The sequence below is a fragment of the Spermophilus citellus genome (genome assembly GCF_964194105.1).
Source record: "Spermophilus citellus genome assembly, chromosome: 7".
NCBI lineage: Eukaryota > Metazoa > Chordata > Mammalia > Rodentia > Sciuridae > Spermophilus > Spermophilus citellus.
In genome coordinates this window covers 104,561,090-104,573,461 of record NC_138188.1, presented here as the reverse complement: position 1 = coordinate 104,573,461, position 12,372 = coordinate 104,561,090, and the positions used below count along the sequence as shown (strand labels likewise).

At 31.4% G+C, this 12,372-nt stretch overlaps 1 protein-coding gene across 2 annotated transcripts in view; it reads left to right on the top strand.

The window, feature by feature from the left end:
- GSK3B (glycogen synthase kinase 3 beta) overlaps positions 1–12,372 on the top strand; it is a 156,399-nt gene that overhangs the window by 113,534 nt on the left and 30,493 nt on the right. For both annotated transcript variants that reach the window (XM_081301744.1, XM_081301743.1), the window contains exon 8: positions 8,133–8,228. In XM_081301744.1, coding sequence (XP_081157870.1) covers positions 8,133–8,228 — 96 coding nt within the window. The remainder of the gene's footprint in view (positions 1–8,132; positions 8,229–12,372) is intronic.

Genomic DNA, 12,372 nt, shown 5'->3' with positions numbered 1-12,372 from the left:
GGCTTTCAAATTTTTATCAGTGGGGAGTGAAATTAAGAGGAAGAGAAAGGAGAGCATTTTTAATTTTTTTGCTTTCTACCGTTCTTTGATAGTGTTTGTTTGTTTTAAGGAATTTGATATTTTGTTTGTTTTAAGGAATCATATCTTTTTACAATCACAGAGTTAGAAAAAAGATGCTTTTGATGGTTTTGTACTGCAATCTTTCATTAGTAAACAAATAAAAATGGTTATATTAAATTAAGAAAGTCACAATTTTTGTTACAAATGTTGTCTAAATAATTGTTTTCCTAGTCTTTTAGTTTGATGATTATTCATGGTGTAATTTAGCAAATCAGTGCATTTCTGGCTCCTTGGAATCTTATATTTTTGAATACCAAGAAATTACTGCTATTCATAAAAGCCTGTCACTCAGTGAGACCTTACTTTGTCCCAGGCACTAGGCTAAGCAGTATACATTCATTCCAACAAATAATCCTGTATTAACCCTAGAAATTAAGTTTAATTATTGTTATTGTTGTTATCACCACCAACACATATCCAATAGAGTTGAAGTAATGGACTGATTGATCATCAGCTAAATTGATATTCTCTGTTCTTGGAATTTGGTAGCTTTGGAGAAAACACTATGATCCTTAATGTCAATTTGATATCTAGATATCCCATCAAGTCATATTTATTATTTAGTGTAAGACTAGTATAAAAATTTATTGCCACAAAGTGTAGAAAACAACCCCTAAATCTTAATCAGTTTACCAAATCATTTTGAAGTCTCATTATACTAGGCTTCATTTTGCATCAACTAATACAGTCAAGAGTATATTGGTTAATTCCTTTGATTTCAAGTACAGTCTGATCTTATTTTCACCATTTTTGTTTAGCAAGCATTTTAGATTTTCACTTCCTATACATTCCTTTCTTGGCATATGATCTTTTAATCAGAGCTCTAAGATACTAAACCAGAGTTTAATAAATACACACACGCACACACACACTTCTTTCAGGGCGTCAGTTAATACACTTTCTTTGAAGTTATCTGTAAAATGTTTGTAAAGGGGAAGATGAGGCGTGATAGAAATCTGTCAATTGACAACATTCATTGGCTATACCTGACCCTTTTTACCCTAAGGAACTCTGGGGTTTTTTTGCAATAAAATGTTCAATATTTTTTAAAGCAATGATTGTTAACAGTCGGATAGTGTAAAAAGAAAAATATATATGTATATGTGTGTGTCTGTATGCACAGCAACCTTGTAGATGGGTGTATTTATAATTTTTTAAAGATTGCTATTTCATATTCATAAGACAATTTTTTATTACTTTGTTGATATAGGATATAAGGAAAAATGAAAAGTCTTGGATTGTGGTGCTACAAAGAATTTACAGTATTAGTGTTTCACAAAGAAAGCAAGAACTGGGTGATATGTTTACAGGATTTTTGTGTTATATAAGAGAATGATATTTTTAAAGAAATATAGTGTTGTTTTTTAACCCGAGATTCAGACATCTTCCTTTCTGTTTTAAACTCCTTCTTGAGTATATTTACATGTATTTTTGTCCAGATTCACTTAGGGAGAGAGGAAAGAAAAGGTATTGTGAATCTATATCAACCAAAAATGATTTTCACTTTCTGATCAGTAGTTTGCATAATCGAAATAATAGTAATCTTTTTGTGAGGGAAGGTAGGAACTTGTTTCCAAGTATAAAATTTTATTCAGTTAAAATAATAATAATAATTCAGGCCAAAGCAGTCTTGAAAAATAAAAAAAATAAAGTTGGAGTAATCACACATGAAAACATATAAGTTTTCTAAACTTATTTATGTAGCTGTAGAAATTGTAGTCAATAGCATGATTGTATCTATGTAGATCAATGGAATAGAATTCAGAGTCCAGAAATAAACCTCTTTATTGTCAATTGATTTTTTTTTTTGGGGGGGGTTAACAAGTATTTCAAGACAATTCATTGGGAAAGAATAGAATTTTCAACAAATGGTGCTTGGACAACTGGATATCCACATGCAAAAGAAAGAAATTAGACCTAACTTATACCATATACACTCATATGTATATGAGAAAAGGGAGCCCTTATACACTGTTGGTGAGAATGTAAATTAGTACAGACATTATGGAAAACTATATGGAAGTTCCTCAAAAACTAAAAATAGAATTACAATATGATCCTGTAGTCTCACTACTGAGTATGTAGCCTGAGGAGTTGAAATCACTATGTGGAAGAGATATCTGCACTCCCATATTCATTGCAACATTATTTACTATAGTAAAGACATGAAATTAGTCTCAGTGTTCATAAATGGATGAATGAATGAAGAAAATATATAATGGAATACTGTTCAACCTTTAAAAAAGGTAATTCTGTTATTTGTGACAGTATGAATGAACTTGGAGGACATTATACTAAGTGAAATAAGCTAGGCTTAGAAACATCAAAACCATGTGTTTTCTCACTTATATGGAAAGTCCAAAATAGTCAAAACTCATAAAAGCAGATAATCAGCTGGTATTTACCAGAAGATAGGAGAGAGGGAGAGTGGGAGACATTGGTCCAAGGGTTTAAAGTTGCAATCAGACAGAAATCAATGATAAGTATTTAAGGTAATGAATAGAATAATTAGCTTCATTTATCATTCTACACTATGTATGTATATAATAACATCACTGCATCCCATAACTGGTCAATTATAATTGGTCAGTTAATTGATTTTACAAAATGAATTCGCAGTGGATCAAAGACCTAAAAGCAAGAGCCAAAACTATAAAATTTATACAAAGAAAAGGTATAATCTTTGTGCCCTTCAGTTGGACATTATGTTTTTTACATGTGACATAAAAAGTGACAAAAGAAAAAGTAGATAATGGACTTAATCAAAATTAAAAACTCCTGTGGTTCAAAGGACACCATCAAAAAGTTTAAAGATAAAATGGGAGCCAATTTTTATAAATCACATCTGATAAAGGATTTGTATCAAGAACTTATATAGGAATTCTTAATAACTCAATAATAAAAAGACAGCCTAATTGAAAAATTAAAAAAAAGCATCTGCTTAGACATTTCTCCAGACAAGATATGCAAACAAATAGTAATCACACAAAAAATGCTCAACACCAATTGGATGTGCTAAAATTTAAAACAATAACTAGTGTTAGGATATAGAAAATTGGAACTCTCAAACATTTGCTGGTGGGATTGTAAAATGGTGCAGTTGGGGCCTTCCTCAAAATATTAAACATTGAGTTACATTATGACCCAGAAATTCAATTTAAAAATATGTGCTTGAGAGATTCGAAAACATGTCTAGGAAAGAGGTAGAAATTAAATCTATGTTGAGAATTTATTGTTTTAGGTATTTGAATCTAATAGATATTTTAAAAAGAAAAGAAAAACCTGTAAATTGTAGGGAAATTCCAGAGGAGATAACATTTCATCAATCTTCTGGAAATAAAATATATAGTAGTAATTCCATTGTCATTAGAGGACTGATATTTTAAAATAGAATTTTTTTTTAAGTAGGGAAATTTGCCAAACTTAGAATATAGGCAACCCACCTAACAGTATTCCAAATTGAATATCTAGTTCTTTTATTCAGAAATGAAATGAAGATGTTTACTTAATCATGCCTATAGTAGCTTTTGCATATTCTTGTTTTACATATTTTCTTCACTTATTTAAAAAGCTTTTACTAAATTTATTACAAATTAGCCTAGCTGTGTGTCCCTTCAGTCTTTCAAGTTACATACCACCTTAATCATTGATTAAGTGATTTGATTTAGTGAAATGATTTTTACTAAGTGTTGGGCTTTGAACATGGAAAGGGGATTTCCACTAGTTGAAGTGGTTGGTGTACTTGGAGTACCTGGTGAGATCAGATCTATAGTGTGTTTCATTATGGTTGTACAGCTCTATTATTGAAGTTTGGCGACCTCTCGTGTACAGTTATAAAATAACAAGGCTATGGAAGAAACATTTCAGAGCTTTCTGTCAGATGCTTCCTTGCTTTGAATTTGAGGATGGTAATTTTCAATTCATAATTCCTGATTTGATATTTATCCATGGATAAATTTGTAATAAATATATTTAAATGAAAAGTTTTACAAGAAATGTGATGGGACCAGGTATAGCTGAAATGATTGATTTATTATAAGGGGATGAATAGCCGCCAAGGGATATGAGCATTGGAACAGAAGAGAGAATCCAGAAATAAATCCACACATTCACAACCAAATTATTTGACAGTCACCAAAAAACATAGAAGAAAGGATAATTTCTGTAATAAATGATGATGAGAAAAGTAGATACCTATATACAGAAGAATGGAACTATATCCCTGTCTCTTGCCATGTAAAAAGAAAAAAGCCAACTCAATATGAATCAAAGACCTAAGTGTAAGATATGAAACTACTAGAAGAAAACATAAGAAACATAACTTCAAGACATCCATATAGGAAACGATTTTGGGGAGTATGTCCCCATAAGTTCAGGCAACAGAAGCAAAAACAGTTTTTATCAAACTAAGAAGCTTCTGCACAGCAAACAATAGAATGAAGACAGATTGCAGAATGGAAGAGAATATTTGCAGAGTGTTTATCAAACAAGATATTAATATCCAGAATACATAGGAAACAAAAAGCAGCAAAAAAATCTGATTTTTAAAATTGGCAAATGAGCTGAATATACAGTTTTCAAAAGAGGATATGCAAATCGCCAGCATTTTTATGAGCATATGATCAACATCACTAATCATCAGGGAAATGATGATCAAAACCAAAATGAGATACCATATTACTCCAGTTAGAATGGCTATATTTAAAAAGACAAAAGAAAAAAAGAACCTGCTGGCAAAGGATGCAAAGAAAGAACAACACATTGTTTGTGAGAATGTAAATTAGTATGTCTGTTATGGGAAAACAGTATGATTTCTCAAAAAACTAAAAATAGAACTGCCATATGATCCAGTTATTCCACTGTTGTCCATTTCCCAAAGGAAATGGAATAGTATATCAAAGAGATAACTGGGCTCTCATCTCATGTTTATTGCAGCCCTACTGATAATAGCCAAGATACAGAGTCAGCTGAGTTATCCATGAGCAAGTGAATGCACAAATTAAATATGAAATATGTACACAACGGGATACTCCCTGGCCATTAAGAGAGAGAGAGAGAGAGAGAGAGAGAAAGAAAGAGGAGGACATTGTGTTAAGTAAAATAAGCCAGGCACGGAAAGTGAAATTCCATGTGTTCTTACTTAAAAATATAAAACCTACACTCAGCTGGTTTTGAACTTTAATAAAGGCAGTCATACTATAGGTATTCATTGTTGAGTAAAAATTCATCCCTGTGTTCATGAGATCATCCATAAGATGGATAGCTCCAGTTTATTTATTTACATTGCTAGTTTATATGCCATTGGCTATACAACAACTTACATTAATTCTGTTGTTGGATTTTTTGCTTTTTGTCATCAATGTTTATTACTTTGAACCATGTGGTTTTAAATGTATAAGAATTTCTCTTGGTTAGGCTATATAACTTAAAATGAACAGTTTATAGGTTCAGTGAATCTATGCATTTATAAATACTCATTTATTCATTTCATTCCTGTTGTTTTTCAACTGGAGTTGCATGTGGAGGAACAAAATTATTGATAGGCTCACTAGTACTCCCTCATTCTTCTTTACTCTTTTCCCTGTCTCCCAGTACTTGTACACAGACACACCCTCCCCTTCATCTGTAGTATAGTATAATATATAAGTGCTTGCTTGTATTTGAAAATAAAAACAAATGCTTTTTAGCCTTCTTCTTTTATGCATGAACAATGCCTGGCTTATAAATGTCTATTATCTGTAGCTACTGAGACCAGAGATTTCCTTCCCTGATACAGATAGCGTGTTCCTTTCTGTTAAACTAAAAATGTACTCCAAGAGGGATGAGAGGAGGGTATATAGTTGGAGATGTATTACTAGTACCCCCCAAGACTGTACTCTCCCCCAGAGTAGTGTTAGAAATAGGATTTAGAAGATGTGTTGTAATGTAGATTATTTTTACATTTTTAAATTTTCTTTCCAAGAATATCAAAAGATTACTCAGAAATTTTAAATGGTTCAAGGTCAGTTTATAGTTAACTAGATTATTTTTTTATACCAGTGAATAATACAGATCAGAATATCCCTTCCATCTATTTTAACCCAAACTTTATGTATTCTAATATAATTTCTGAAAGTTCTCATTGCAGGTATAATTGGTATGTAGTAAACTGCACGTATTTAAAGTATACAATTTGATAACTTTTGATATCTGGATATATTTATAAAGTTAAGATAATGAACATAAGCATATACCTTCAGTAGTTTCCGTATCTGTAATTCTTTTTTTCAGCCACTTGTAAAGACAGAATGAATCTTATTTCTGTCACTATACCTAAAAATATTTCTAGAATTCCGTATGTATGGGCTTATAAATTAGGTATACTTTTTGGTCTAGCTTCTTTCACTCGGCATATATTTTTTAATTTATTCATGTTTTTTAGTTTTTTGTTTGTTTTTATCACCAAGTAGTATTTCTTCATATGATTATCCACCATTTGTTCATTTACCTGTTGATAGATGTTTGGGTTGTTTCCACTTTTTAGCAGTTACATAAAAGGCATATAAAGACAAATATTGAGTATTTTACTGTCCTTCAGTTCCATCCACGTTGCTATAAATGACAAAATTCATTTTTTATAACTGAATAATATTCCATCATGTACATATACCAAAATCTAGGTTGATTCCATATCTTGACAATCAATGCCTTAATAAAACTTGTTTTATTATGCAGATGTGTCTTCAGTATTTTCTAAACTATAAGAATTCTTTATGTATTTCAAACACTTTGCAGAATATGTTTTGCAAATGTTTTCTCCCAATCCATGATGAACTGTTTTTAAATTTTTAATGAAGTTCTGAAAGTTTTAATGGAGTCCAGAGAATTAGAGTCAACGAAAAATATGAAAATTTTTGCTTTATCTTGGATGATTATAGAACTATCCCTGATTATTCTCTGGTTGCTACCACATATTACTTATCATTGCATTATTCTCCTTCTATGTAATTGTCCTTGAATTGTAAATGATAAAATATTTTATTTCAACAAACTTTGTTTTTTTTCTGCATTCTGGGATTATAAAGATGAATAATATGTGGTATCTCTCTTCAGAGTACCCATTTTTAGCATTTAATATTTTCTTCCGATACCTTTCTTCTGAGGTCCATGTACTTTGTTTAGTGCCTAGTATAGCTCTAAGTACTTAATATATTTTTGCCTTATTCCTTATTCCTTTTTGAAAATTTACAAATATGTGAGTTCATTGTAGGAAATCTGTTGTTCTTTGTGTCCTCCACAGATCATACTATAGTTCCTTATACTCAGGGGACACTCATAAATATTCAGTGATGGAATGAAATTAGTGATGACTAATATATTAGTAATATGATCTTTGTCTATACCTTATAAAGTGAGTAAAAGATACTTTCATTCCAGATGCGATAATTGCAGACAGATTATTTTTTAAAATAGAACAAAGATGATGATGCCTGATTCTTACTTGATTTTTAAAATTTTTGTCTAATTTATTTACTGTTTTGTTGTTGTTGTTTGGTTGTTTTGTTTTGTTTTGTTTTGTTTTTGCAGTGCTAAGGATAAAACCCAGGACCTACTGCATTTTTTTTTAAACCTGTTTGAAACTATCCCACATACTGTATGCCAAACTACAACACTCTTAAGACCAGCTTGAATTTAGGTTTTCTCCTTTCACAGATGCTAAGACCAGTGATCAGATCTGACAGGAAAGGAAACCAGAGGGTTACTTGACTATTTTTTAGTAATTTTTTTTAATGAGCCAGGTTTACATTTTTATTATCCTCAGAAATCTGTCTAAGATAGTTTAACATAGAATTTGATAGTAATTTAGAGCTGTTCAATTACTAATTGAAATGTTTTCCCCAAATTCTGCTCCATTCTCTTAGTTATTTTTTAAATTTAACTTTGAAAATCTTTTGTCATGAAACCAATGCATTAAACCACAATGACTATAAGTATGTGGGGAAAGATGGCAATAATTTTCTTCCTTTATCTAGGTCCTGGGAACACCAACAAGGGAGCAAATTAGAGAAATGAACCCAAATTATACAGAATTCAAATTCCCTCAAATTAAGGCACATCCATGGACAAAGGTGAGTCAAAATTAGTTTTTAATGAAACCACATCAATCAATAGTTGATTTGGATTTCTTGTTGTTTATAAACTGAGTTATTTTGAGACTAGATAGCTGCCTGAATACAAGCACATAGCAGTTCTGCATGTAAAGATAGTAATTGTACTTCAGTGTTTCATTGACTGTGTACAGTTTTGTTCCCATTGATTTCCTGTAGACAATTTCCAGCCTGGGCTTTCATTTGCAAGGTAAGGACCATGTATCTATATCATTAAAATATTGGAGTAGGATATTACATATAAAATTTGACAACCTGAAATTCAGAAGTTAATCTCTTCATTTACATAGAGTGCATACTTCAATATTATATAACAAATGATAACATACATTTCATATATTTTCTATATTCTTTGTTTAAATTATTAAAACATAGACCTAATTATAGATGTTGTTGTGTGATTTTCTTTCCTTGTTTACTTTTCTATTGGTATTTTGGGAGCAAGATTAAAAAGCAGACGTAATCTTGCTGTGAGTATACATTACAAGCAATTGCTGTATTTACAGGATGTCAAAAGCCATTGGAAAAACCTAATCTTAACATTAAATGGAACCAGTTCTAAAAGCACAATTATTAATTTACTAGAAAACTTTGTTACTTAAATGATTTTAAGAAAGATTTTATTACAATCATCTCAATTTGATTTGTGAGATTGTGTGCAAACAAAACAATAGAAACAGAGTGAACTCTAGCTTCTTTATTTTACAGATTCCGAAACTGACCAAAGATAACCAAGCAAGTTATCCAAAGTTACATAGGCGACCTGTAACACATTCAGGATTAAACTCTGTGTGTGTGTGTGTGTGTGTGTGTGTGTGTGTGTGTGTGTGTGTTTAATGCTAGATCTTTAAACTTATAGTAATGTGCCAAGTACCATTATATGTCACTGTATGGTTTTTTTGTGAATTAGATACAGTGTACTCTCTATTATGTATTTCAAGCAGACACTTTCTATATTTAAAAATATCCACAGAGCTATTTGTTTTGTACATTGAAAGTTCATTTAGTTGGTAATAGATCTTTTACAAACAAGAATTGGAGTAATCTAGAGCTGTTGATTAAATAATTTACACTACCTAGAGTCAAAGCATGTCTGCCCCTTTCTTCCTGTTCTTCTCAATGGTATTGTAATTCTATTTACTTTTCTTAAAGTTCTCACAATCTCATTACCTCTCTTTACTAATTATTTCCTATTTAAGTCTAAGACCTCAGTAATATTTTAGTGCCAGAGATTTATTGGTTGTAGCTTTTGTTGGCCAACAGACCAAGGTGTATACTCCCTTCCTTTAAAAAAAAAAAAAAAATTCATGATGTGCACCAAATAATCTTTGATAAGGTTTCTTTTGATTTTTTGACTTAAGGTTTAATTGAGATCTGAGTCACAAGATATCTGGAGTTTCTCACCTGGCTCTAAACCCAGAGATTGCCAGGGAGCCTATTTGGATTTAGGGGCTAAATTGCAGTTTGGATCCATTAGCTTATTACAAGTTAAAGTGTTTATAATAAGTGGTTTGTAGTATACTGTAATTTCAGCCAGTTTAAAAGAAAAACAACACAGGGAATTCTGTATATTGAATGAACACAGGAAAATCTTCCAAAAGGCTAACAGATTTGGGTTAGAAAAATATTAGTGATTTTACCTTCTTTGTTCTACCAATCCATATTTCTGTTTTCTGTAATAATCATTATTTTTATGAAGAAGAAAGAGAGAAAGTTTTTTTTTTCAGTGTAATCTAAGTATTTATCACGTTATCCTCAGTGTATAACCAACAGATGTAGTGCTGAAATTGAGGTCATAGAATCTTATTTAACAGTCCCTGTCCTTATTTATTTTTTAATTAACACTGCCACCAACATTAGTGTGTGTCATTTTCTACATTTTTACCCTGGATTATTTCTCTCCAGTAGAACAATTATCCAGAGTGGTACAAAAGCAATGATTTATTATAATTAAAATATAGCCAACAGAAGAGCTGTGGTAAATTTTTATGTTTTTAACTTTCCTCTGCTTTCCCAGATTCCTGGCTATTTCTATAACATCCCTAATGTTTCTCAACCTTGAATTATAAAGCCCTTTTACTTAGATTTCCATTCCTGTTCAATGTGTAGAATAATAACTTAATTCTCCTCTCTTTTCCGTCTGTTAAAATTATTATGAACCCTTCATTCACGTAGTATTCTTTGACATAATTTTGTTTTCACTTTATATAAATGCATTGTATAATAAGCAGATTGGTGTTAATTTCTCATTGGTAGACACAAACTTGGTTCTACTGTCAGCTAGATGATCAGAAGATGTGATTTAAAAAAAAAAAAAGATTATGATTAAAATGAAAGCACAAAACTTAAGACACCAAGGGAAAACTTAGCCCCTCTCTCTTTATTTCCCCCAATTATAATACTGAACAGCAATTTAAGAAATGCTGTGTTATGCTAGGCAGCCAGTGGAATCATTTTAAAAGCATGCATAATGTTGTTTAAAGAAGAGAGTCTACCCTTGGAGTCTGGAAACAAGAATTGCCTTTTCTTTATTGCTATCTTCCATTAGAATCCACTTCAATCCCACTTCCTGAAGCTTTGGGCATGGGAACCCTGGTTTCCTGGGCTGCATTGTATTATAGCTAAATCACTGGGACTGGTAGCTGGTATTCTCAAAAACATGGGCAAAAATAAAATTAATGGTAAAACTGTGTTCCATGGAAAAAGTTAGATAAGGAAATACAGGTATATAGGAAAGTTAGAGGAAAAACAAAAACACTGAGATAATCTGAGCATGTTGTGTGGCAGGTATCTTGAGGATTTAAAAAGCCATTAAGTTGCCCTTGACTATTACATAATAGCAAGTGCAACCTAATTCATTAAAGTACTTGTGGATTAAGTAGGAAAGGAAATAGGTGCTATGCTTTAAATAGGAACCATTACTGGAAGGTGGGAAAATAAAGTCCTCTGCATTGGTATATATTGTACTTCAAAAAAGAAAAATGAGATTGAAAGCAAAAATAAGTGCTACAAAAGTAGGTTGAGATTGGTTGGAGAAAGAGAAGAAGCTTAATTTCTGCATTTAGTACAGGGAGGAATGGATAGATGACAGGCTATTAGGAATTGAGGATCTAGTTGAAACACTGCTGCTTCCATTTTTCTGTCTACTTTTTTTTTTTTTTTTTTTTTTTTTTTTTTGGTAAGACAGTGATTATCTGCCATGTCTTTTTTTTTTTTTTAAGAGAGAGAGAATTTTTTTTTTAATATTTATTTTTTAGTTTTTGGCAGACACAACATCTTTGTTTGTATGTGGTGCTGAGGATCGAACCCAGGCCGCACGCATGCCAGGCGAGCTTGCTACCACTTGAGCCACATCCCCAGCCCCTGCCATGTCTTCTGATTCTTTTGAAAATAAAACTATAATATGCTTATAAGGGTTATTTTAATTATGAATAAATGTGAACATTCTACCTCCATTATAGTTCTCTTATTTGTCCTCTTATTTTGTTTCCACTGGCCTGACTTTAGTTTATACCATTGCCATATTATAGAATTATAAAACAACCTATTACTTCCTGATTGCCTTCCTTCAGTTTTACATCATTTTAATCCTTTCTCCTTGTCACTGTCAGTGTTAGCTTTCCTAATAGTGTATGTTAGACTCATAGTCCTTCCTATTTTAAATTCTTTCTGATTTCTCAAAGCCTTTAAGGACATTTGGCATATAATACATAAAATGACAATTGGTGATCTGTGTCCTGATTTTTGCCTATCCAATGTAGTTATTAATTGATACCCCTTTATTCTCAAAAGTAACCCAGTTTGGATAACAGATTACTCTGTAACAGTTCTTGATCTGTTCTACTTTTTCTTTCCAGAAAAATAGGAGACTGTTCTTGTCCTGCTCCTAGCCTTTCCTGAATTATCTAGTTGCTTGAACCTAGTCTCCCAGATTCTCCAACTTCTTCTATCTGTAAATGCATGTTATAAGACAATGAATTTAAAATGGTGGAATGAATCTGATCAGACTTTGCTATGGACATATATGAATAAATATAACACAGTTAATTTTACCTTTATATATTCACAATGCACTAATTTTTAAAAAACTTAAAAATTTGGTGTC